This window comes from Passer domesticus, chromosome 18, assembly GCF_036417665.1.
Source record: "Passer domesticus isolate bPasDom1 chromosome 18, bPasDom1.hap1, whole genome shotgun sequence".
NCBI lineage: Eukaryota > Metazoa > Chordata > Aves > Passeriformes > Passeridae > Passer > Passer domesticus.
The window spans coordinates 11,590,122-11,615,733 of NC_087491.1; the positions used below are offsets into that span (position 1 = coordinate 11,590,122).

The 25,612-nt window shown below is 57.9% G+C and overlaps 2 protein-coding genes across 6 annotated transcripts; one reads left to right on the top strand and one right to left on the bottom strand.

The window, feature by feature from the left end:
• Window positions 1–6,969: 6,969 nt before the first annotated feature.
• PTGS1 (prostaglandin-endoperoxide synthase 1) lies at window positions 6,970–18,084 on the top strand. Of its 3 annotated transcripts, none has more exons than XM_064393706.1 (10): window positions 6,970–7,026; window positions 12,036–12,152; window positions 12,275–12,415; window positions 13,133–13,276; window positions 13,631–13,812; window positions 13,896–13,979; window positions 14,298–14,544; window positions 14,816–15,102; window positions 15,710–15,857; window positions 16,221–18,084. In XM_064393706.1, the coding sequence occupies exons 1-10, from the start codon at window positions 6,981–6,983 to the stop codon at window positions 16,574–16,576; spliced, it is 1,752 nt and encodes a 583-aa protein (XP_064249776.1). In that variant the 5' UTR covers window positions 6,970–6,980; the 3' UTR covers window positions 16,577–18,084. The 3 variants fall into 3 exon arrangements, with proteins under 3 accessions (XP_064249776.1, XP_064249774.1, XP_064249775.1); XM_064393704.1 differs by lacking the exon at window positions 6,970–7,026 and adding an exon at window positions 7,238–7,393; XM_064393705.1 differs by lacking the exon at window positions 6,970–7,026 and adding an exon at window positions 7,238–7,393 and having other exon boundaries at window positions 14,816–15,090.
• A 2,564-nt stretch (window positions 18,085–20,648) lies between these two features.
• Window positions 20,649–25,433, bottom strand: PDCL (phosducin like). Of its 3 annotated transcripts, none has more exons than XM_064393932.1 (5): window positions 25,324–25,433; window positions 24,510–24,553; window positions 24,037–24,211; window positions 23,228–23,409; window positions 20,649–22,305 (listed from the first exon to the last, which is right to left on the bottom strand). In XM_064393932.1, exons 3-5 carry the CDS (start codon window positions 24,203–24,205, stop codon window positions 21,754–21,756), a joined length of 903 nt encoding a protein of 300 aa, XP_064250002.1. In that variant the 5' UTR covers window positions 24,206–24,211; window positions 24,510–24,553; window positions 25,324–25,433; the 3' UTR covers window positions 20,649–21,753. The 3 variants fall into 3 exon arrangements, with proteins under 3 accessions (XP_064250002.1, XP_064250005.1, XP_064250003.1); XM_064393935.1 differs by lacking the exon at window positions 25,324–25,433 and adding an exon at window positions 25,135–25,317; XM_064393933.1 differs by lacking the exon at window positions 25,324–25,433 and adding an exon at window positions 25,055–25,317.
• Window positions 25,434–25,612: the final 179 nt, after the last annotated feature.

Consider the following 25,612-nt stretch of genomic DNA (forward strand, 5'->3'; position numbering starts at 1 on the left):
ATCCCCAGAGCAGCCTGGGCTGGAAGGGTTTCCCTGATACCTGCCCAGGAGCAGCAGCAGCTGGGCTGGGAGCTCCACAGAGCCAGGGCAGGTGGAGAGCTGCTGCTCATGGAGCCTTCTCCAGCCTCTCCCCATTCTCCAAGCCCTTGGGGTGCTGGCACTGAGCTGGTGGAGGCAGGCAGTGGAGCTACATGGGGTCGTGCACATGGGAATTTCCCAAATATTTACTGCTACACAAGGAATAAAACCTGTGGTAAACTACCCTGGTGCTGGGCTGGGGGCAGAGCTGCCTGGATGGTTGGGAGCCCATTTACCTGTGTCCCCCTCTCATCCCTGTGCCCTGCATCAGCCAGGAGCAGCCCCAGGGCCCACAGAAGCTGCTCTCAGCCCTGGTGCCACCAAAGCAGGGCAGATAGGACATGAGCCTGGGGATCTGTGTCCCCACTGTCCATCCTGCTCCCTGCAGGACAAGCATTGAAAAAGCACAGCCCCAGCACCTCCCAGTCACACAGAACCACAGCAGAACCACCCAGGAAAAGAGAGGATGGGCATTCACCACTGGCTGGCTCACAGGGTGGCCCTGGAGAGGTCCCACTTTCCCTTTACAGCACAAATCAGCTGCTGCTCCACATCAGGAGCTGCAGCACAAAGTCTGCCTGCTCCAAACACTCCTCCACTGGCACCAGCAGGAGCCTCTCACTTGGTTCCAGCCTGGATTGCACCCAGAGCTGATAAGAAGCTGCAGCTGATGCTGTTGGCGGGTGGGAAAGGAGCTCCAGCTGTGCCAAATAACCAGGAGGGGAAGGGAGCTGGGCCAGAAAGCGGCTGGGGAGTGCTTCAATGTGGGTCGGTGTCGGTGATGCCACATCAGCCACCAAATGGTCTGGCCTTGGCAGGGCAGAGGGTGAGGGCCAGAGCCCGTGCTGTGCCCTGGGCTGTCCCCACCGTGTGCCCTGCAGGGACCCCTCTGCTAACAGCACCTGCCAGCCTGGCAGCGTCGCACCCGCTGGGCACTGCTGTGGCCTGGAGGGGTGGGGGTCCCCTGGGGCTCACATCCCAACATCCCTGTGCCCATCCCTGTGCCCATCCCTGCTCAGGACAGAGCTGTGCCCTTCCCAGGCTGCCCCAAGCCTCTCTCAGCTCCACCAGGCTGTTCCAACGCTCCGGGCTGCTGCCAGCTGCCCGCCCGAGCCCCGCGGCCGCGCGGAGGGAAGGAAAAACTCCGAGGAAGCTGGGAGCTCTCGACATAGTTAAAAAACAACATTGCTCTTCAAAATAGATGTGATTGCGCTCCTTGTGAGTCACGGAGCAGAGACACGGAGATTGCTTTGTGCCAGGGACGGGCGGGCGCTGATTGTGCCGCCCGGATTTGTATCCAACAGACCCTGGATGGCATGTCAGAGTTTACAGCGCGCATACATTTGCAGCAGTGAGCTTTGCAAAATGTATCAATGTAATCTCTGCCTCCTATATTCCGTGTTGATTAGACACGATTTCTGGCTGGATTTTCAGAAAGCTCAAGTGCTTTTTTAATCACTACAGAAGCTCATTATTGCTTTCCAGTGACTCTTATGTCCTTCACTTCTCCTTTCAGATTAGAGTCTATAGTCAGATGAATATTGGATGATTTCATTACATACAAATGCAATCAACAGTTTTGCATAAATTTCTCCTCTTTTCTTGAGTTTCAATTGACCTCAGCACCCGTGGAGGCAGGCGCAATACACATGTAAATGAGCTGGCGTTGCTGCAAAGACACGGATTCGAGAAACAAGATAAACTGTCAGATAATATTCAGGATTTTTAACAGATCAAAAAATACTTCCTCGTTCAGCCCAGCCATAAAAATGGCACCTTCAGCTGCTGGGGAATTTGCTTTTGTTTTGCTCGTGCCTGGCTGTGGACAAAGACCAGGAGTGGCAGGAGGGGCTGAGCAGAGCTGGGCTGGCCAGCAGGGTGGCAGTGGGGTGTCCTGGGGTGGTGGCACAGGTCTCCTGCCACACAGAAGCCCCTGGTGGGAGTCGTGTGCCCCCTGCACACCGGGGAGGTGCCCGTGCAGCCCAGTGCCTGCTGCAGAGCTGGGTTTGGTGCCTCTGCCTGTGGTGGTGCCATGGTGGTGCTGTCCCCATCCCTGCCCTGGTGGGACCATCTCAGTGGGATGCTCAGCTCAGCCCCCTGACCCCTGACCCCTCCTGGGCATCCCAAGCACCAGCCCAGCAGTGGGGGCACAGGGGGTGCAGGGCTGGGCCAGGGGCTGCCCTCCCCACCCTGTGCTACCACACACAGGGCAACCACACGTTCCAAATATATTTAAGCTAACACTCCACGCGAACAATCAGGGCTAATTTTAAAAAAACTGTAATTAAAAATAAAGGACCTCTTGGTAGAGAAGTCGGGGTAAACTGTCAGCAGTCACTTTGGATGTGAAGCCCTTACCTTTAAAAGAATCATTTTTGTGCTAATGTGAGCAATCCAGCACTCCCACACTCGCCTTCGGGGGGCCTGTGGGGAAAGAAACTCGTGGGTTTCTTTTGATACCTTTAGTGCTAATCTTCTTAACAGATTTTTAATTAATGGGAACAGAGCACTTTGCAGCCGTGAAATCTATTGGTGTAATTGCCTGGTGGATTAGTCCCATTAACCACACAAATTACCTGTCTCCAGGCCGCCAGCCCCACCGGGGAGCTCCCTGTGCTGGACACACTGAGCAGCCCCATTCTGAAGCAATTTTGATAAAATAAACTCTCTAATCAGGTAAATAATTCCATAAGGGAAATTGCTGCCTTCCCGCAGCCCCCCTCCAGCGGGACCTGGCTACTTTCAGGGGAATGCAACACGCCTCCAATTACAGACAAATCTCCAGCTCAGAGACCATTTGGGAGAAGCCCACGGCACACGGGACCCCCTCGAACCACGGGGCCGAGGAATTAAGGCATTTAAGCTGTCAGCTGGAATCTGGCCCGGCCCCTGATTACCTGGGGGGACGTGCAGCGTATTTAGGTTCGTGTCCGCTGTAATTTCCTGACCCCCAGCGTTGATCCCGAGTGACTCGTGTCCGTGTCAGGCTCCTGCCCGCAGCCCCTCCGACACGTGGCCCCGGGCTCGGGGACACCGACCTTTGGGCAATTAAGGACATCCAGGCCAGCCTGGGCCTGGAGAAGAGGGAGCGAGCAGCTGTCCCCAGGAGCCACGGGGCCAGCAGAGCCACCTGTGCCCCTTTCACCACCGTGCCCAGCGAGGCTGTGTGGCTGTGCTGGCTGCCATCACCCCTCGGGATGGACACCTGGACCCTCCCCAGCCCCGTCTGTTGTGGTGATTCTTCACCTGTCCATGGGTTTCCATGTCCCGTTGTGATTTTGGACCCGAATCTGACAAAACTCCCACAGCTGTCCTCTGCTCAAGGCCTGAGGTGGGGATGAGCTGCCCCAGGGACCCCGTGGGACCCACCCACAGCAGGGCACCCACGCGCTGTCACACGGCCATGCACAGCCCCAGGACTCTTGCCCTGCTTGCTGAAGGCTGCCCAGTGCTCGGGGCTCTGCCAGCCCCTCGGCCAGGACTGCTCCAAACCTGGCACCAGCCGGGGCATCCCTCCACGCTGTGCCCCGTGCCAGGGAGCAGGGAGGAGGGTGAGCACGGGTGTGGGGACAGCCCGAGAGGCAGTGGCAGCAGTGGCACGCTGGTGAGGACGGCAGCACGGTGAGGTGGCCTTCAGCCATGCCCTGCAGCGCTGGAGGATCAGTCCGGTCCGGGATGGAGGAGCCCAGGCGGGGGCACAGCGCTGTCCTCCCCTGGGGCAGAAGGCTGGAGCTCTCCCCTCGGCTGCCCCCATCGCTCCTGGCACCGCCAGCAGAGGGTGACCCGTGGGGCCACCCCGGCCGGGAGGGGCCGTGTCGGTGGCCGGGCAGAGCCGGGCGGGAGCGCAGGGATCCCGGGAACCCTACACCGCGGGTAATTGGCATCAGATGCTCCCTGACCTGCCGCATCCACCGGGAAGCTGGAAGCATTTATTTGTCTGAGCCGGCGGCTCTATCTGCGTGCGGGAGGCGTTGGCGGTGGCGGGGCTGGGCTCCGCGAGCCTAATGAGCCCGAGCTGAAGATGATGAATATGATTGCTGAAAGCGCTTTCCTGAGTCCTCCTTTCCTGGGGCTCAGGTTACGAGTTCCCAGACAGCCTGTCCAGCCCCGGCTTTTCAATTCTGATTTGTAGCCCCCCAAACTGTCTGTCAGCTCCCCGTGCCGGAGGAAATGCTGGGTCCTCCTCTTCTGTGCCCGGCGGAGCTGGGGAAGGGGCCGCCAGCCCTGTTCAGCCATCGGGGAGGGTTTGGCCCCCCGGGCTGCCCTGACTGACCCTGTGCCCACAGAGCCCCCCTGAGCCAGAGGGGACGAGCCCTGAGCACTGCCCCCCGAGGGGTCTCAGCCACCAGCATCTGCTGTGCCCTTGTTTCTGTGGCTGTTGGGGACATTCCCCACGAGGACTTGCCACCAGTGACCTCAACCTCACAGAAAAATGTGGAGTTCAGCTTCTGTGCTCTTTGTGCATCCCCTGCAGCCCACGGCCAATGTTCCCCCACTGAACCACGTCCCACAGAGAAGCTGCTCAGGGATGGACAAGGGTGGGATGCTCCACAGCCATGCAGGTCCCCTGGGATCAGAGGGACACAGTCCTGACAGGCCCGGTGTGGGGAGCTGTGGGGTGCCCCTGCCTGGCTCTGTGGGCTCAGAGTGGGTGGTCTCCTCAGTGCTCCTTTGCCCCTTGTCTCACGGGGCACAGCACCAGGTGTCCCCAGGCACGGGTGTTCCCATGGCTCCAGCATCCTTGGGCTGATGGGGGGAAGGATTTTGTGTGCTGACCCACCACAGGTTCTTGTGTCCCACTCTCCTGTTCCACTTACATTTCGGATTCCGGGTGCAGCACCACCCCACACTCGGGGAATGCGGGGCTCAGGGGAGATGCGGGGCGGCCCAAGGCAGAGCAGCGCAGGACCAGCGATGCTTCGTGCCTCTCAAGCACCTCCCAGCGCCTCCCGGCGCCGCCGCCGCGCTGCCATCGGCGGAGTTCTGCTGCCTCCCTACGGAGGACGCCCGGCAGCACCGGGGCACGCCGCCCCCGCCGGCACCGACACGCCGTGCCCCGACCGGGGCCGTGACCTCTCACCGCTGCTCTGGTGCATCCCAGCACGGCTCCGAGCCTGCCTTCCCCGTCCTGTGCCGTTCCCGCAGCATCCCCTGGGTCTGGGGCCGGCACAGCCCCGGGGCAGCGCCAGCAGCCCTGGAGCAGCAGGGCCCGGGGGGCTGCTTGTCCCCTGCTGTCCCCCGGACATGGCAGTGAGGCACTCGTGGGACTTGGCAGCACCGCGCCGGAGATCCCCTTTCTACTCCAGAGAGGTGTCAGGGCATTTGCTGGCCAGACACAGTGCCCAGGTTGCCAAGGCTGTGGCAAATCCCCAGATGTGCCCTCTGTGCCTCGGGTGGCCCTGGCCTTGCACCAAGCTGTGAGACCACAGCCTCACACAGTGCCCGAGCTGCACCAGCCTCCCTTGCCCTGGCTGGGCACAGGAACTCATCTGGGCACCCAGGGCTGGCTGCCACCCTGGCACTTGAGGCCAGGCACCGTGGGCTGCAGCTCAGACAGAGTCACGGGACGTCTGGTGGCAGCCGGGGCTGGCACCAGGGAGTTCAGTGGCTGCTGGCTTAGAGCTGAGCACGGAGCGCTGGAGTGAGGGGTCTGGGCACTCGATGGACGCCAGAGCGGTGGGAGCCTGCGGGACCCCCGCAGAGCCCCCTCCCTGAGCAGCAGCGCCGGGACAGCCCCCCCATGGCAGCCCTGGCGAGACAGCTGGCCCCGGGCTGTTGCAAGCGTTTCCGGTGTTGTGCAAGAGAGTGGTTATTGAAACCTGGCGAGAGGGAAAGGAGGGGCGGCGAGAGGGAGCGGGACATCCCCAGGGCCGGGGGGCTGCCGCAGGGTCAGGCTGTGCCAGGTCACCGTGCTGCGTCAACAGAGTCACCCACGGGTGCAGGACAGGAGGGGGACCGGCCAGAGCAGGGGCTGGTGGTGCTGCAAGGGGGAATGGAGGGGAAATACACCCACAGGGTGCACCGCTGCCTTCCTTGGGGCTGTGGCACCCTGGGCAGGCTGGCAGGGGGAGCTGCGGCCCCGCACACGCTGGCTGCACCAACTGCACGCAAACAGCAAAACCTGCCCCAATTCCCTGTGTGAGCTCCTCAGCTGGAGCAGAGGCAGTCTCCACCCTGTGTGAGCGCATCCAGAGCCTGCTGAGCTCATGTTTATGTCATGGCTGGTGCATTTACTTGCTGAAGCTGGATCTGAGACCCTCGTGCATTTTTGGACACCTGTGAAAGCCACTTGCCCTGTGAGAACACTCCCTCCCTGCTGCTGAAACCCCCGCAGAGAAATCAGGCGGGATCCAGGCAGGAACAGCGCTCCCCCAGCCTGCCAGGGCTTCCTGCAGCTCAGCAAAACCCAGGATAATCCCCTCACACAGCCAGGCCTGCGCTGGGGTCTCTGCCTCTTCCACAGCGCAGCACAGGAGAGTCTCAGCAGGCTCTGAGCTCAGGGTTCAGCAGTTTGGGGACATCCCAGCCAGGTCTGAGCTCACCACGCTCTCGCCTACCCCAGAGCCATGCAGAGCCTCTCCCAGCCCCACTCTGCTCCTGTGGGGTGGCTGCTGCCTGCCCGAGCCGGGCTGGCTGAGTCCTGTCCGGCTGGCAGCGGCTGATGCTGGGAGCAAAGCATCCGGGAGGAAACAGCCAGCGATGGTTCCGCCGATAAACTCAGCTTTTCTGGTCGCTGGCGGCTGTGGCAGCCGGGCTCCTGGCACAGCCGGGCAGCACTGCCAGGGCAGCCCCTGCGGCCAAGAGGAGCTGAGCCAGGCCGAGGAGATCGGGGGCTGGGCACGGAACCTGGGATGGGGGTGTGGAATGGGGATGGAGGGGGACGTGGGAGCAAGGGCGTGGGGATGCGGCGGGATGTGGGAACCAGAGGCTGGCTATGGAGATGTTCGGGTAGGTGGAAACTGGGAGGGAAACGAAGCAAGCTGGGGTTCCCGGAGAGGCACGGACCGGGGCACGGCTGGGGATGCAGGGGAGGCCAAGCGGGCCGGGGGAGGGGAGCGCGGCCGGGGCAGTCCCCCGGCGGGCCGGGCTGGCGGAGGCGGCCCCGTCCCGTCCCGTCCCGTCGGGGGCGGGAGGCAGCGCGGCGGGGGCGGGGGCGGCGGGGCCGCGCCGGGTGCGACGGCGGGACGCGGGGAGCTGCCTCTCGCCATGGGCGGTGGGTGCCGGGCCCGGGCCCCGCCGGCCGCGGGGCTCCGGCTGCTGCTCGCCCACGCCGTGCTGCTCTGCGCCGCCGGGAGCGCCGCCGGCACCGGCTCCGGTACGCGGGGCGGGACCGCACCGGGAGGGAGGGAGACGGGGGGAGTCGGTACCGGAGGAGCGGCGACATCCCGAACAGGGGACATTCGTCACCGGGAGTGAGAGGGGACCTGGCCCCGCAGGGTCCAGTACCGGGAGTCCCGGGGACGCGGGGAGCGCTGCGGGACCGGGCCGCGGACCGGCGGCTCCCGGGCGGGACCGCGCTCGTGGCCCCCGGCTCGTCCTCGGCCGCCGGTGCCCTCCGTGCCCGGGGCGGACGGCAGGCAGGGTGGGCAGGGGCGGCTGGCAGCAGCCCCCCGCCCGGGTCAGGGTGTCCTCAGGCTCTGGGCCGTCACGCCCGGCTGGGAGCAGGAGCGCCCGGGTGGAACAAACTTCCCCCGCCTCCCGCAGCGACCGGGCAGGGACCGCACGCAGGGCCCGGGGCGACAGCGCTGGCCCGGGGACGCACGACAGGGCTGGAGCCCCGCCAGCACCGCGGCCAGCCCGGCCGAGGGGCAGTGCCCGGCTCTTCCTGCAGCCTCCCGGCCGGGACGGGGCTTTCGAAGGAGAGGGGGACAGTCCATGTCCCCAAACACGCTGCCGCTGTCACACGGCCGGTGTCGCTGCAGCTGGGAGTGAGGATGGAGGGCTGGGAGCAGCAGGGGTGGCTTTGGTGGCCTCAGCCGTCGTCTCCTTGCCATGCCCATGCCCTGTAGGAGTTCAAGGCACACCAGGAGATGCTGGTTATGGCAGGCACCCATGGAGCATGTGGTTAAATAAAACCCTTTCTCAAACCCCATCAGCTCTGTCCCCAGCCCCTACAGTGCAGGCTGAACGTGGGGAGTGCAGCAGGAGCCCCCCTTGCAGGGGGAGCAGGACCATGGCAGGACTGACCCAAACCGAGTGGTTTGGGCTCAGCAGAGCTGGTGCAGAACAGGGGGTGTTGCCCTTCCCGCTGCCTGCACCCCTTCCCACCCCATCCTTCAGGAGAGCAGGGACTTCTCTGGGCTGGAGCAGCTGGTCCTCTGCAGAACCAGTGACCTCGAGGTGCAGACTTCCCTGTTTCAGCTGTGAACGTCCCAGAAAGGGAACAGGACCCATGGCTGCAGGGTGGCCATGCAGAGGGCAGCCATGCCAGCTCTGCAGGGGACTCCAGGAGCTGGGGTGTGACCTGGCAGGATGTGACAGGTCCAGCCACCAGAAACAGTGGGGCTGGGTGACCCCAATGCTGAGGGAGGTGGCAGGCACCCCACTGCAGGGCACATCAGCCACCTCTGCTGAAAGGAGAGCCCCCAGGGGACAGACCTGGCTGTCACTGGCTGGGCTGCACCACAAGTGGCAAGGGACAGCCTCTGCATGCTCCTTCTCTGGCTTGGCCATCTCTTTACATGTGTTTTATCTTCCTGAAAAGTTCTTCTGGGAGCTGAGGACAGCTGGGGCCAGCATCTGTGTGTCCTGCTGATCACAGGACAGGGCCTGGGGACATGCTGAGGACCCACGTGCCTGAAGCAGCTGGGACAGATGCAGCGCTGGAATGGTGCAGCCCTGGAGCTGACTGCTGCACAGCAGGATCAAAGCAAATTTCATTATGTGGAGGAAAAATAAATACCTGGGATACACGATGTACATGAAAAAACGGCTTTTTTCCAAGCCTTAATTAGGGAGGGAGATATCTGATTGAGAAATTAGGGGAACTGTGCTGTGCCCCGAGGTGCTGCCAGCAGAGATCTGGGCTCTGCTCCTCCCAGGGTTGCACCAGGAGGACCACAGCCCTAATCTAGTCCTCGGATCTGCTCTCAAAGACCAAATAACAGGATGTTGGGCTGAGGCTGGGATCTCCTGCTCACTTGATGTTTGCTGTTCAGAGCACTCTACTTGACTCCTCACTGGCTGCACCTTGGCTCTGAGCCCTGGTGTTTGTTCTCTGTAGACTTTTCCTCTGGCTGCGAGCAGAGCCAGGCTGGTCCCAAGGTGTTTCTCAGTTTTCCCTGCAGATATTGCCTTTGGCTGCTAACTTGCCTTCAGGGGTGTAGTTTTGTCCAAGCGTTCTTGCAAAGTAAACCCGCCTGTCCTCTCAGCAGCCACTGCACAAGTCACACTGCCAGGCAGGAGCAGTGGCAGCACCCCAACATCTCCGTGTGCCCAAGCCCCAGCCACGGGGCAGGTCGGGCACTGTGTGGAGGCAGGTGGGCACCTCGATCTGCCCTGCATTCGTGTCTGTTTCCATTGCCTGTGCTCTCACCTCCTCCCAGCACATCCCCTCCGCAGTGGGCTCACAGAGAGCTGCAGGGTGAAGCCAGCTGCCCCCCGAGAGCCCCGGGGCTGTGTCAGCCCTGCAGGCCGTCCCTGGCACCAGCCTGGCTCAGGTGCAGGGGGAGGATCCCCGAGCCCACGTGGAGCACAGCTGTGAGCCTGGCACGCTGCTCCTGCCCATGGTGCTGCCAGAAGTGGTTGCAGATGACAATCTGGCTGTGGTGTGTGTGCTGTGAATAGTTTGTGGGCCCGAGAAACCTTCCAGGATCAGAAAAACAAGTGCGTAAGCGTTCCATTGTCTTCAAAGCCTGCGGCAGCGGGGCCGTGTCCATCGGAGCGAGCCCGGCTCCATCCCGGCCGTGATTCACCCCAGGTTGCTTTGGCTGCGGTCTGTGGAACGGATGTTGTCCCCGAAATTGGCATTTTTCAGCGGTGATGGAGCGTGTTCACCAGCCCTGCCGGCACGGAGGGGCGCTGGCAGCGCCTTTCCCATACCTGGAGCCTCCTGGCAGGGCCAGCGCAGGATTCCTGGCCGGGGCGTGGAGCTGCTGCGGAGGGAGGCTCCTCAGGGTGGGATGGGGCTGGTGTCGCGGGCCAGGACACGCTCCAGCCCCTTCCCACCCTTTTTGGCTGGAACACGCTGCTCCCACCCCACCTCCGGGACCCGGCGGAGCTGACACCGCGGTGAACCGGGGGAGGCGGCCCGGGCAGGGCCAAACCCGCCTCGGAGGAGGGCTCGGCCCCCCGAGCCACCGAGCCCCGCACCCGGCCGAGAGAGCTCCTCCCGACTTCCCGTATCAGCTGGAGAGATGGGGCAGGACTGGACCTGCCGTGCCGGGGCATCCTCCCAGCCCTGTGGCTGCGGCACCCACAGGAGCCCAGCTTTGCCCGGGTTGCACCGGGCACGGCACGGGGCTGCTCCTCGCGGCTTTTACCGGGTCTGCAGCACAGCCAAGTGTGGAGCTACGGCGTGGGAATAGCCCAGAGGATGCTCCAGCTGCGCTGCAACACCTCTCCCTTTCCAAAAATTCCCATCTTGCAAAAATCTGAACGGGTGGTCTGACCTTAATTTGTCTGAGATAAATAAGATCCTGCCTGCTGCCTCCCGTCTGGAGACATGAAAAGATGCAAGATGAAAGGGAGCCTGATGGAAGTGCTGGGAGCTGAACACGCCTTTGCAAGTCGGGCCCTGTGCAGTGAGGGATTTGGGACCACAGGGCTGAGCACAGCCCGGCAGAGCTGCTGGCTGAGCCCCGGGCTCCCTGCCCTGCCCCGAGTACGTGCCTGCTGGGGGACCGAGCAACTTCACTAAATTACCTTAATTTTCCAAAGATGTTAATTTTTAGCTGCAATTTCCTATGGAAAAAATGTGATTCCTGTTCTGCATGCCCATCCTACCACCCCAGCAATGGAACCTGTTCCCAAATTCCAGAAGAACCTGAAGCAGGTCTGGCAGGGATCTGGTGAGCTCAGGAGCCACATCAGGGCATCTTCCTCCATCAGCTGTGGCACTGGGCACACTGGCAGTGGCTGTTGGTCTCTTCAGCACTCGGGGTGTGCTGCCTGTCCCCCATTCCTGCAGCCAGCAGCTCCAGAGCTGGGCGCTGTGTTGGGCTGGTGGCACCTTGTCCATGGGTGCTGTGAGCCCTGGTGGCCTCCAGCGTGTTCCAGGTGTGCAGCCAGGCCTGGGCTTTAGGCACTTCCCTCCTGGCACAAAGGCTCTGTCCAGAGCTGGCTTGGTGAGTTGGGAATGCCACCGGTGAGGATTTCAGGAGGCAGCTGTGACAGGAACATCCCAATTTCCAGAGCATTCCTTTGGCTGATGGAAGGCAGAGGAGCCCTGGGCCGCCCTGGACTGTGTTTCTGTATCCCCTGAGGTTTGTTGCCCTTGGAGGGGCTGTGGATGGTGGAGTTAAAGGATCTTCCTGCTCCAGGACAGCCCGGAGAGGCTCGGTGGGATGGAGCTGCCTCAGCGTGGGAGCTGCTCTGTGCCAGGGGTCTCCCTGTCCCTCGTGGTCCCACTGCCTTGGGAAGGGCTGAAGGGGCCTTATCTCATCCTGCAGGCTGGGCATGAAGGTGGTGGAGGAAGGGGCCGGGCAGGAGCCGGGAGTGAGCCCAGAGAGGCCCTTTCCATCCGCTCGGGGCCCTGCCAAAGCAAACGGCCTGACAATGGCTGTTGTTATTACACAGTGGCTGTTTGCATGGCTTCGGCCTGGGCAGGGGCTCCGGGGGCACAGCAGCCCCCCGGGCATGGGGGAGACCACCACAACAGGGCAGTGCTTGGCTCTTACACCTCCTCCCCTGAGCTGGGCCTGGCTGGGCTGTGCCCGAGGCACTTGAGGAGCAGGGAGCCAGCAGATGCAGGGATGTGCTGCCTGGATGCTGATGTCTCTCTCTCTCTCCCCCTGCAGTGAATCCCTGCTGCTATTTCCCCTGCCAGAACCAAGGGGTGTGCGTGAGGGTCGGCCTGAGAGGATACGAGTGCGACTGCACGCGGACCGGCTACTACGGGGTTAACTGCACCTCCCGTGAGTCCCTGTCCCCCGGCAGCACTGTGCCACAGCACTGTGCCACAGCACTGTGCCCACAGCACTCACTGGGGGCTGGGCTGGCTCCTCAGCAGGGAGACTGACCGGGCTGTTTCCCCCAGCTGAGTTCTGGACACGTCTCCACAACCTGCTGAAGCCCAGTCCTGCCTTCTACCACTTCATCCTGACCCACTTCAAGTGGTTTTGGGACATTATCAACAGCACCTTCATCAGGGACACGCTCATGAGGCTCGTGCTGACAGGTGAGGGGCTGGAGAGGGTCTTGGGATTCAGCAGGACTCGAGGACCCCCTGGCATGCACACATGTGTGGGTGGGATAGCAGGGCTGCAGCAATGCTGAGCAGCTCCTGTGAGCAGGGTGGGCATCAGGCTTGGGTCACCTCACCAGAAGACTCAGAAGGTTGTCACCCTGTCCTTCCATCACCCTGTCACACTGTCACTGTGCTCGGGGGGCTGCCCAGCCGGGTTGCATTGGGGTGTAGGGGGTCCAGCTGGCTGGAAAACACGAGCAGTTCTTGGCATGCTGCACTCCCCAGGCCAAGGAGCTGTTTCACAGCTGCACAGAGAGCAGCCCGTGGAAATATGGCCCTTGTTACTCATGTCTCCATATTCATCACTTTGCATAAATATTTAGGTTCCAGCTCTTGGAGCCGGAGCGACACGCTTGCAAGGCTCCGGCTGTTGGCTTCACCATTTCTATGGGTTTGTCATCTCATTCATCATCCAAGAATCCACTTAGCATATTAGCACAAGCCCTCCTTTTCTGCAGGGAATTGCAACCTTTAAAAGGCTCGGAGCAAAGCCCAGGACACCCACATGCCTGCACTGCTGGTACCTTTCTGGTTTTTGGGGTGTCAGGGGGTGTCTGGCAGCGCAGAGCAGGCAGGCAGGGACCTGGGGCAGAGCTTGTGCGTTGCTGCCTCAAGCCCCACAGTGGTGGTCCCCCTCTCTCCTTTCAGTTCGTGCCAATCTCATCCCCAGCCCCCCCACTTTCAACTCTGACTATGGCTACATCAGCTGGGAGGCCTATGCCAACGTCAGCTACTACACCCGCGTCCTCCCGCCCGTGCCAGACAACTGCCCCACGCCCATGGGCACCAAAGGTACGTGCCTGGTCCAGGGGACCCTCACCCTGAGTGTTTCCCACCCGGCCATGGCCAAGCTTTTGCTGCCATGGACACATCTGCAAAGCACCACTGGCAGTGCCACGTGCTACCACTGTCCTGCCCAGACTGGCTCTGCAGCAGGAGGAGCTTGATGGCATCTGGATTGCTGCTGGGACAGCTCAGGCTGAGCTGCTGGGGCATGTCACAGCCTGTGTGACAGGGCTGCAAGGTGTCTGTGCACATAAATCTGTGCCTGATGCTGCAGCAGACACCACCAGCAACCCTGCAGACAGCGCCAGTACCCAGCTGGGTTGGCACTGGGCATCTTCCCTCAACCTCCATCCTTTGCAGGGAAGCTGCAGCTCCCTGACCCCCAGCTCCTGGCTGAGAGGTTCCTGCTGCGGCAGAAGTTTGAGGCTGATCCTCGAGGCACCAACATGATGTTTGCCTTCTTCGCCCAGCATTTCACCCACCAGTTCTTCAAGACATCTGGGAAGATGGGACGTGGCTTCACCAAGGCTCTGGGGCATGGGGTGAGGGCATGGGGACAGGAATGAGGGGGTGCTGGGGTCCCTGTGCCTCTCGGAGCAGCCTTGATGCCCTGCTCTCTCCACAGGTGGACCTGGGACATCTGTACGGGGACAACCTGCAGCGGCAGCACCAGCTGCGACTCTTCCGAGATGGGAAGCTGAAATTCCAGGTAGCACCCAGCACCACTGAAACGCACCCCAGCCCTGTGAGCCAGGGTTGTTTGAAGCCCATGTTCCTCAGGCAGTTCTTGGCAGACCCCAGCCCTGATGCCCCGTGTGGCTGCTGGCTGGGGGACAATCTTTGGGGTGCAGCTGCTCAGATGGCAGCAGGCATTTGGGGCTGTGTGAGAGAGGTGTTTCTACTCTACTCCCCTCTTGCAGTAGAGCAGATGTGGTGCCCTTAGGGAGACAGCTCCTGGCTGGGCAGGCTTTTACTGGGCTGTTTTGTCCCCTCTGCCCTTTCTGCCCTCTCGCTGGTGTGTCCCCAGGTGGTGGATGGAGAGGTGTACCCGCCCATGGTCACCGAGGCGCCGGTTCACATGGTGTACCCGCCGGGCGTGCCCGAGGAGCAGCAGCTGGCCGTGGGGCAGGAGGTGTTCGGGCTGCTGCCGGGGCTCTGCGTGTACGCCACGCTCTGGCTGCGCGAGCACAACCGCGTCTGCGACCTGCTCAAGAGGGACCATCCCACCTGGAGCGACGAGCAGCTCTTCCAGACAGCGCGGCTCGTCCTCATCGGTGAGGAGCTGCCCCCGCCCTGTCCCACCCCCAAGGACTCACACACTGGCCAGCCTCTTTTTGAGGGTGATGGCCAAACTGCCTTTAAGGCAGCTGCTCTGGCATCCTTCTGGGAGTCGCTTGTTTTGGTCCATATAGCAAAAAAATTGGGTTTGGGCCATCCAAAATGGTCAGTTGGAGGTGGATGGCTGCTGTGGTAGATGTGGGTAACATCTCAGGTGCAGAGCTGGTGGCTCCTTCTGCTGCCAGCTGCTTCTTTTCTCCTGCCCAGGGGAGACCATTAAGATCGTTGTTGAGGACTACGTGCAGCACCTCAGTGGGTACTACCTGAGCCTCAAGTTCGACCCCGAGCTGTTGTTTGGGTCACAGTTCCAGTACCGCAATCGCATCGCGGTGGAGTTCAACCAGCTCTATCACTGGCACGGGCTGATGCCCGACTCCTTCATCATCCAGGGACAAGAGTACAGCTACAAGCAGTTCCTCTACAACACCTCCATGCTCATGGACTACGGCGTGGAGGCGCTGGTGGAGTCCTTTTCCAAGCAGGTAGCAGGAAGGGTAAGGTCCTGCTCTGCCCTCCCCAGGGGCACACGCGTGCCGTGGTGCCCATGTCACACCGATGCCCAGGGCAGCACACGAGGAGTCCTCCCCAGCAGCACCGTGGCAAGGCTGGCCCTGGCAGCCCCAGCTGCTTGCCCTTGGCGCCCTGCAGTAAACATTCCAGTGATGCCAGGAGCCTGTGGAAGCCGGGAGCTCCCCCTGGAGCAGCGCCTGGCACTGTTCTTTGCTGCCATCACATGGATGTTTTCTTCCAAGCGACTGCAGCTCCATTCCTGACCCTTTGCTTGTGCCAAGCAGCCCAGCTGAGGCTGAGCTTGAGGCCTTTTGGGTTCTCCCAGTGAGCTTGAAATCTCTCTCATCCTCTCAGGTCCCTGGGCCCTGTCCATTGGGGACTTCTCCTGCCCTGGAGAAGGTCAGGGCTGACCTGACCAAGCTGCTCTGCAGCTGGATTTTGCACTGCCCCCCAGCTCCCCCTCCTCTTGCTGCTGCAGTGACCCGCTGGTGTCACAACACGAGCCCAGGACATGGATGCTTTAGTGTGGTGGCCCTCTGGAGCTGGTGCTGCCTTGTGCCTGACGTGTGTCCTCCTTGTCTCTCCCTCCAGATCGGTGGGGGACAGACCATCAATGCCAATGTCCTGCACGTGGCCGTCGGGGTCATCAAGGAGTCCCGGCAGCTGAGGCTCCAGCCCTTCAACGAGTATCGGAAAAGGTTTGGCATGAAGCCCTACAAGTCCTTCCAGGAGCTGACAGGTAGGGCTGCAGTGCTGCTCCTGGGGCTTTGCTGGGGCAGGCCAGGGACTCTGTGCCCCTGGGTGGGTACAAGGCCACGAGCTGCCCCTCTGCCCCTGGGCTTGGAGCAGCTGCTGCTGCCCATGCCAGCCCTGCCTGCTCATGGCCCCCCAGCGGGGCAGACTGGGCTGATGCAGGGGTGTCAGGGGATGCAGGGGTCCTCCCTCCTGGGGGCTGCAGGACCAGGCCGAAGGACAGTCCCTGGCCTGGAAGTCAGGCGTGCCACTGCCTGCAAGGGAGCCACTCTCCCTTTGCCTACTGCCAGGCCAGTCCTTGCCAGGTGTGAGTCTCTTGCTAAAGCACTCTGATGTTCACTTGGTGCAGGAGAGGAAGAGAAAGCAGCGGAGCTGGAAGAGCTGTATGGAGACATTGATGCTCTGGAGTTTTACCCAGGCTTGCTGCTGGAGAAACCCCAACCCAATGGCATTTTTGGGGAAAGCATGGTGGAGATCGGAGCTCCATTTTCCCTGAAGGGGCTTTTTGGCAATCCCATCTGCTCCCCAGAGTACTGGAAACCCAGTACATTTGGTGGAGCAACTGGCTTTGAGATCGTGAAGACAGCGTCCCTCGAGAAGCTCGTGTGCCTCAACGTGAAGAAGTGCCCGTACGTGGCGTTCCACGTGCCCGACGCCGCGGAGCACGGCAGCCCTCGGGCTGCTGGGTCATCTACAGAGCTCTAGCAGGGCTGACCTGCCCAGGCAGGGACTGTCCTTGCCCTGGTGCAGGCTGAGCTGAGCTCCCAGCCCGGCGCTGAGGATCCTGTTCCTTCCCACAGCCAATGGTGGGGATGCAGGAAGCTGCCACCCCTGTGCCGAGCAGAAACAGGACAGGACATGGTCCCACCCCGGTGTCCTCCATGCCAGCCCTCCAGGAGAGGCTGCTCCCTGCTCTCTGAAAAGCTCGAGTGCCTTGGGAGGGTGGCTGCCAGCCCCATCCTCAGCAGACCCAGCTCTCTCGATAGTGAATACCTTGCACAGCTTTGGAGCTCCCCAGTGGACACTCTGGACTCCCCAGTGCTTTGTCACCTTCCATCCCCACTGCCTCCCAGCACCAGGCCACCAGCAGCCCCTCTTCAGAGGGGTCATATCCACGTTATGCCTGAAAACCATTTTTAGAATCAGTGATAAGTGTAAGACTGGAAAAATTTCATTTTAGTTAACTGCTTAGCACTGACTTAATTCTTACTCACCGGGAGTCCAGTTTTTCTTCACACGACATCTATTTGCAGTAGAGACTCTCTTTCCTGCTCAGAACAGGAGCCCAGAGCCCAGGGAGCACTCCCTCCTCCCCTGCTGCCCCTGGTGAAGGGATGAGCTGCCCGAGGGATGCAGAGGAGGTGGCAGCATGCAGAGGGAGGGGAGGACACAATGTCTGTGCTGCTCAGTAGTGCCTGAGCTTGCAGTAAAAACCTGTTCTGATCCAGTTCTCCTGCAACAGCCTACCCAGCACAGCTGGGAGAAGGAACCAAAGCAGTGTCTCTCCTGGAGGAGACCAGAGAGAAGCATGAGGTCGATCCCCAGACCTGTGTCATGCCAGCTTGGACCCTGGCACGTGCCACTGGCTGCCAACGCGGGGCTGCTCGGAGCAAGATGCTACCTCTGTGCACACAAAGGGATGGAGTCTCTTCCATCCCAAAATCATCACCCTCCTCTGCACTAACAGCTCAGCAAACACACCCTCACAGCACACAGAGCCTGCTTCTGTCCTCCTCCCAAAACAGAGCTCAGCCCTTGCCCAGCCCAGCCATGTGGTAGCTGGCAGCCACTCTCACTGGCCTTGATCCCCACCAGATCCTGGTCAAGCTCCAGGAAAAAGGACATTTAATAAATGATTTTAAAAACTCCTCTTATCTCTGGCTGTGCTGGGCCATTGCTGACTGCACCTGAAGCAATAAATGGAGCAACTTCTCCCTTAGAAGCTTTCATGGAGGTCTCTGAGTGTCCTGAGGCAGTTGGAACTTTGCTCCCCTCTGGCCACCCCCAGCCCTGTGCTGCTCAAATGCCACAGTTCAGAGTGTTTGGACAGTGCTCTCAGGCACAGGGTGGGATTGTTGGGGTTGTCCTGGGCAGGGCCAGGAGTTGGACTGTGATGATGTTTGGGGGTCCCTTCCAATTCAGGATATTCTGTAATTCCATGGTGACACCGCTTAGACCAACATTGTGTATTTCTCTCACATAAAGACTATCCACACATACATCTGGCTGCCTGGTGTTTTGTAGACATGAAATAGCCAGTCTGTAAGAGAGCATGCAGCTGCAGCTCCTTCCTCTGCTGTCCTGGAGGAGGAGAGCACTCCTGAGCCTCTGCTCCATCCAGCAGGATTCCCAGGGAGGTGTTACAGGAATTTCAAACTAGGGAGGTTTAAAGGGCTTGGCAGGGATGTAGGAGGAGAATGTCATAGCAAGGGAACATGTGCAAGGAGAGACTCCCAAGGCACGAGCCTTCTCACTCACTCTCTTTAACCCTTCAGAAATGGGACAGCATTACCAGGATGTCATCTGGATTTTACTTTCCTACGGGATGTGGGGAGGCAGAGAGGCCACCAAGACCCTGGCAGGCAGCTTCACCTGCCCTGTGCTCCCTGGCTGGCCCTGACCAGCCCTGGCACACGGAGAGCCCGGTGCTCCCAGCCCCTCTGTGCTGTGCAGAAGTGCTGAGCAGCACTGGAGAGGAGCACACGCTCCTTCCCTGCACACTTCCAGCTGTGCTCGGTGCTTCCAGCTGTGCTCTGACCGCCCTTCCCTTCCCTTCCCTTCCCTTCCTGGCTCCAGCCCCGAGCATCCTTCCCTTCCCTCTGACAGGCACAAGCTCGGCTCGTTTCAGTTAAACCACAAACATCCTGCGTTTGCTCGAGGCTATCGGGGGCTGCCAGCGCTGCTTTGGGCCCGGCTGATAGCTGCACGAGAGCCCCGGGGCCACCGAGAGCCTGGCTGCTCTCTGCCAAGCAGGAATGCTCCCCTGGGATAGCTGAGCCACCCCTGGCAAACCTGGCACCTCTTCTAACCAGCCCAGGACAGCAAAGCATCTCCCTCCTGCTAGCAGGAAAAGCTTTGAAATAGTTTCTTTGAAGGATCAACACATACCAACCCCAGGCACAGCATCCAAGACTATTGAGATCTCCCCCAGGAGCCCAGGCACCCACAACCCTGCACACAGAGCTTCCCCCAGCCCAGCCCTGCTGAGCTCCTGTTTTCTCTGCTGGTTTTCCATGGCAGCTGGCAGAAATTGCTCCCACCATCACCAGTGTGCCCAGCACAAGGTACAGCCACATCCAAGGCGGTGTTTGCACCCACACATGGTTTGGTGCATCACCACCCGTGGCAAGGGCTCTGTGCTGTGCTCTGGAGAGGAGAGTGCTGCCAGAAGGACCCTCTAGTTGAGCTCTTGGTAAACACAGCTCGCAGGACATCCTCTGTGTTTTTAAACATGCCTCTGAGCAGCCCAGCTGTGCCTTGCCTGCGGTGGGATGGACAGGGACAGGGGATGGGGCTGCCTGGGCTCCTGCAGCCACAAGGAAAACATGCATCTGGGGTTGTGTGGCCTCAGAGGCAATGATTCACTGAGCAGGAGAGAAAAGCAATCCCCCTTGGAGGGAGTCTCCAGACTCTCCCAGCCAGCCCAGCAGGCCCCCCTGCCTCAGGAGTCAGGCCAGTGACTGCACAGAAAAACTTGTTTGGATTTTCAGCAAAGGCATATTGTGAACATTTTACAAAGAAGAGGCAGATGGGAGCCCAGAAAAAACTCAGGGTAATCTTTTCTTGGTTAAATCTTGTCCTGCACTGCCTGGCACCCAAGCTGGCACCACGATTAAATGTCCATGTTGAGCTCATCCTGGGATTTCATTCCTGCCCTGGCCAAGCAACCATCCTGCTTCCTTGTGCCCTCGCATTCCGTGCCCAAACTCTGCTGTTTGTATTGGAACTTCATTTCTGTGAGCAAAGCCAGGTGATGCCAGGACGAGGGCCTGGAACTCCCACCATTCCTGGCTGCCTCCCTGCACTGCACCACTCCTTCCAAAACAGAACATTTCCCAGAGGCTGCACACCTACATGACAAGTGCTTTTCCAACTCCTATTTATAGAACTCCTTGAAAATTCAGCTTCAAGAAAGGGCAAAAGCAGCAGCAGCAGCTTTTTCCCAGCTCAGCCTCCTCTCCCTGCTCACAGCTGAGAGAACAAGCATGCAGGGTTAGGGCACAGCTTCTCTCCCCTCACTCCCCTGTGCTTGTATATTCTTCCAGATCAATGATTAATTGGATTCAGATCTTTTTTCTTCTCCTCTCTGCTACTGGCACTGCAAACCACCTCTCTCCTACCTGAGCACAGGAGGTTCCTCACCAGGATTCACCTTGCTCCAGGCCATTGGACACAGAGCAGCAGGGGAGGGTTTGATCCTGTCACAGTTTTGCTGCCATAGGGGGCAAAAAAACCCCACTTTATAAAAATAAAACTTCAAAGCAACTCAAGCACACAGCTCTGCCTTGATCCCCTCTCCAAGACAGGTTTTATGATGATGCTAAAATGCACCCTCTCTGCACAACAGACTTCACTGAATCTCACTCTGGATATGAGTTACAGCTACTTTGATATTTTCCTTAAATGTGCTGATACCCACACTCAATGATTTAATTCCATATAGCTTACACGTTTTTTTTTTCTGCAATCTCAGATGAAAAGAAATAATCTCTCACCACATTTGAAAACCTGGATTTCTGCCAGTTTCCTTAAAACACTACAATCTGTGCCAACTCAGTCATTTTAAACTACAGATTATTTATTTTTCTGCTCATACTACTTTTTAAAACACAGTTCATATAGATACAGTTAGAAATTCTTATTTTTCTAGTCCAAGATCCATTCTTATTAAGATCCTATTAGGATCCACAGACACATTTGCAATTCTTCCTGATGTTCCAAAGTGCTTTACAAAAAAATTGCAATTAAATTTAATCATTAAACATGGCATTACATTGGGTCATGTATTTAGATAATAATAGTCTACTTACTACTAATGAAGGCAGACAGAAAAGAACTTTACAACTGATTTAGTAATTTCAGCATGGAATGAAATTCTAAGGTTATTCAAGTTCTAATTCTGCATTTTGCCAATAAAATTCTCCTTGCTGCTGTTCAGCACACAGGTTGGAGCTCTTTGTAGCAGGCAGCCTCTCTGAAGAGGCAGAGCTCATTTTCTGATCAAGTGACTACTGTCACCTCCAAGGATGGGTATTTTAGAACCCAAGCATGTATTAAGAGCTGTAACTGCATTTATGTCTCAGGGAAGGTTAAGGGAAGAAGAACTCTCTCCAGCTGAAAAGCAATTTTCAGGATGAAGACTGGGGTTGTTGTTATTTGTAACTGAGAAAGGAACAAAAATTTAAGGCCAAGTGTTAGAACAAGATAGTCCCAGGAAGGAGACTGCAAACTGTGGAATGGAACATGGGACCTCACACTTTTAACTGGTGCTGTTCAGCACCAGATTAATAAATCCTGAATGTTAAAAACTCTTTTATTTGCAGTCTCAGTTCTTGTCTTAGGGAGTTGGTGGCCACATCTCAATTGAAAGGTGCAAGGATACTGAGACATTGCAACAGACAATCTCCTGAACTGACTGAATCGTGTTAGAACTTTGTGGTGAGTAAAACACATTTGAATTGCATAGAAATGAGACTGTTTTAGTTGTAGATATGGGATTAATTTAAGAAAATGTTAGGAATTTGTTGTTATTTTTAATGAGGAAAAGTCCAAGTGCATGAAGGGGAGGAATACATACCCACACGATGGAGGAGAGAGAACAATCCCTAGCACAAGAACATCCCACAGCACAACTACACCTACGGGCCCTTGCCATAAATGGCTCAGTCTATTTCCAGATCACTGTCTTCACTGTAACATGCAGATGGATTATGTATAGAAGTCAGGAGCAGCAGGTCTTTTTCTGGCAGCAAACCACACTCCTGCAGAAAAGCCTCCAGGTCTACAGCAAAAAAATCTTCTCCAAGCTGGTCAGTGATGCGCACGAAATTGCCAATGAGCTCCCCTGCCTTGTAGACCAGCAGGGCTGGCAGGGCATTGTTAGTGAAGCGAGTGCTGGCACCAATGAGGGAACTCTTCACTCTGCAGAATTTCACTGTCGGGTACTCAGCAGCCAGGCAGATCATGCAGCCATTCAGGGATTCAGTGCCAGGGATATCATCTTCATAAATATGGATCATGATCAGTGTGCTCTTATGCTCTTTGTCCACGGTGTCCAGAAATGCCTCCCCACTGGTGATCTCAAACACCTGCTTGAACTGCTGCCCACTGTACAACTGCTGCCTCATCTCCTCCATCCGCTGCTTCCTGTAGCGCTGCAGGAATTCCTCATCATCCTCATCATTGTGGATCATGCTGTATTCCTGTAAAGTCATCTAAAAAACACACAGATTCCTGAAAAACAGCTGCACCGCTATATGGGTCACTTACATAATGAGAACATAAATCAAGAGGATTAATGTGGGTCACTCATCTTTAATAACAGCAAAGTGCAACCCATGAAGGCTCAAGCACCCTGTGTATTACACTCCATTCTGATCTAATTAGAAACCATGCCCAGTGGGAACAGAGATTTCAGCCCTGGGTATTCCAGTTTCCACAAGCTGCACTAATAACACAAGTGGCTGCTCCATGCTCCCACTTTAATCCAGGTTAATGGTGGCCATGTGCTTTCACCGAGCTGGCAGTGCTGATTTGGAAACTGCCTGACCTCAGATGAGCTTCTTTCTCATCAGCTCTTTATTTAGCTTTTCAGTTAATATTTTGTGGCACCATCGTGCCTGTAGAATTGAAATTAACAGGATTTTATGTATTTTGTATCTGGTCACTTGCTTCATTAAACTTACCTGCACCACTCAAGATACAGGAGAGCACAGCCAACTTTCATCATCAGAAGGCACAGACATGTCTGCAAAAATTAGTAACTTCTCTGACTAAAACTCAGGGCTAGTTAACTGCCCAGCTGATCAAAACCATTCACTACATCCAATGTCTGCAATTTCTGGAGCTCAGAGTTAAATTCTCAACACCCACTTACTGAATTAATACTTAATACTAATTATTAATTACTAAATACTAATAAGAGCTCCTAATTTCAGGCAGGGGAGGCAGCATTCATAATTTTGCTGGACAATTATTCTTATTAATCCCATGAGATTGACTCAATCAACAGATGAGAAATCTGGAAAAAGCTTTTGGACTTCTTTGGTATTGCAGCTAAGTCACTTATTTGTCATCACAGGCAAACAAAACTGTTAAACACTTAAGTGGCATTTTAATGCCTTTGTGCCACCCTACCTTCCCATTGATTTTTTCCTGAAGCTCTTTCTGCTTCTGCTGATCAGCCTCGTCATCCAAGTGCGACCTGCAGGTCATGGACAGCTTCTTGATGAGCCTCTCCATCTCCCTGCGCTGCTCCTGCCGCTGCTCCGTCTCCAGCTGCTTAAATCTCCGCCAGTCGTTGATCACTCCCTTGGGACCTGCACGTCGGTGTGGAGCCATTTCGTGTCAAAAGACAACACAATTTTACCTACCACTTACAATCCAGGAATAATTTATAAATCAGTAAAACAGCGACCCAGTCATAAATGTTTTTGTTTACGCAAAATGTATTTTTCAATGCAAAACATTGAAATAAGTAATTTGCCATTTGCATGTCCTTGAGTTTCTATATTTTCTTTAATAAGGCTACAATTTATTTAACTCGGCTATTCATATAATTGTCCCAAAGATCAATACCTGTGCTCTTGAAATAGAACCACCAGCCCATAAGAGTTCCCCTATTGTTAGCATGGCTTTCATCAGAACAAAAATAACGATATATTATCATCCAAATTGTACAAATCAGCCTTGTCTCAGCTTTCTATCCAAAACCTGACTGCTTCAGATACGATGCTGAATTTGAATTCTCTCATAGGAGAAGTCAAACATTAAAAAAAGAACAGCTATTAAACATAAGGTTAGACAACAGCCAGGAATTCATTACCCTCTGACTCAAATATGCATAAACCCAGGAATTCCATTTAAAAAAAAAGAGTTTTAGAAGAACATATAAAATTTCCAATAAACAAAGGATGTCCAAAAGAAGTGCACTGATATGATGATACCTGTGTTGACAGCGCTGCCATCGCTGCTGAGCTCCACCTCGCCTACACTTTCAGGAATGCTGCTCTCCCCTTCTTTATCCTCCTTCTCACTGTCTTCATCCTCACCCTCACTGCTGCTGTAATAATACTGCAGCTTCTCACCAAGCAGTTTATCATCCGCAGTAGTCATTGTGCTCTAAAAATAAAGTAACAAAAGAGAGGATGCATTTCTGATCAAACATGGTCCTTTATTTCCTCTGGGCAGTTTTTAACCCCAGGAGAACACAGCCCACTCTCACACAGCCCTGGATGCAGGCAGTCACCTGGGTTAATTCTTAAGCCACAACTTAAAAGTCAGTTTAAAACCTTAGAGCCTCACTGGACAGCTCCATCAGGCTGATTCCCAGCCACTGAGCATTACTTGCATTATTCAAAGACAATTGATTTGAACTGAAAAACCATCAATATAATTATACAAATCAAAGTGTTCTGACCTGTAACCCTTTCCAGTCTTTCAGAGACAAGCTTCTACCAAGACCTGGAAGAAGAAATTTCAATCAGATCAGCTGATGTGGGCTCGATGTTGCAGGGATCTCCAGCCAGCCCAGGCCGTGTGTGTGACACAGCCCGGCTCCCGCTTTTCCTGCCCAGGGACTCAGCCCGGCTCCCGCTTTCCCTGCCCAGGGACTCAGCCCGGCTCCCGCTGTTCCTGCCCAGGGACTCAGCCCGGCTCTCGCTGTTCCTGCCCAGGGACTCAGCCCGGCTCCCGCTGTTCCTGCCCAGGGACTCAGCCCGGCTCCCGCTTTTCCTGCCCAGGGACTCAGCCCGGCTCCCGCTGTTCCTGCCCAGGGACTCAGCCCGGCTCCCGCTTTTAGTGCCCAGGGACTCAGCCCGGCTCCCGCTGTTCCTGCCCAGGGACTCAGCCCGGCTCCCGCTTTCCCTGCCCAGGGACTCAGCCCGGCTCTCGCTGTTCCTGCCCAGGGACTCAGCCCGGCTCCCGCTGTTCCTGCCGGACGCCGCAGGTTCCGCGGGAGCTAACCCCAGATTCAGCCGATTACAGCGCCAGATGGCCCGGGATTACCGGGACCGCCCGCAGCGGGGCCGGGCCTGGGGCGGGACCTGGGGTTGGTTGCAGCCGGTGATCCCCCGGGCCCCGAGCGAACCGGCTCCGCTTCCCGGGCCGCACCCCCGCTCCTCGCCCGCCCGGGATTCTGCGGGGCGCGGGAGCAGCGGCCCGAGCGGCGCTTCCCCAGCGGAGCGGAGCGGCCCCGCTGCCCCGGCCCAGCCCCGCGGCCGCCGCCGCCTCACCGCTCCCGCCGCCTTCCGGGGCCGCTGCGCGGGGCACGGCGGGAAGGAGGCGGCCGGGGGAGGAGCCGGAGCCGGGCCCGGGCCCGCTGCCGCCGCCCCGCGACGGGAACGGCACCGGGAACGGCACCGGCACCGGCACCGGCCCCAGCACGGCGGGACCGCTCCGCGACGGGAACGGCACCGGCACCGGCACCAACCCCGCTCCGCCCAGGGAACGGCACCGGTACCGGCCCCGGCCCCGCTCCGCCCAGCCCAGCCCAGCCCAGAGTGGCTCCGTTCCCCCGCTCCC

Coding starts and splice junctions, on each gene's coding strand:
- PTGS1 (XM_064393704.1), top strand. CDS start 7,285: ATGGGCGGTGGGTGCCGGGCCCGGGCCCCGCCGGCCGCGGGGCTCCGG. Junction 13,813..13,895: donor CCAAGGCTCTGGGGCATGGG/GTGAGGGCATGG, acceptor CTCTCTCCACAG/GTGGACCTGGGACATCTGTA. Junction 15,858..16,220: donor GTCCTTCCAGGAGCTGACAG/GTAGGGCTGCAG, acceptor CACTTGGTGCAG/GAGAGGAAGAGAAAGCAGCG.
- PDCL (XM_064393932.1), bottom strand. CDS start 24,205: ATGACTACTGCGGATGATAAACTGCTTGGTGAGAAGCTGCAGTATTAT. Junction 23,410..24,036: donor TGGCAGCGCTGTCAACACAG/GTATCATCATAT, acceptor ACCGACGTGCAG/GTCCCAAGGGAGTGATCAAC. Junction 22,306..23,227: donor AGGAAAAAATCAATGGGAAG/GTAGGGTGGCAC, acceptor TGTGTTTTTTAG/ATGACTTTACAGGAATACAG.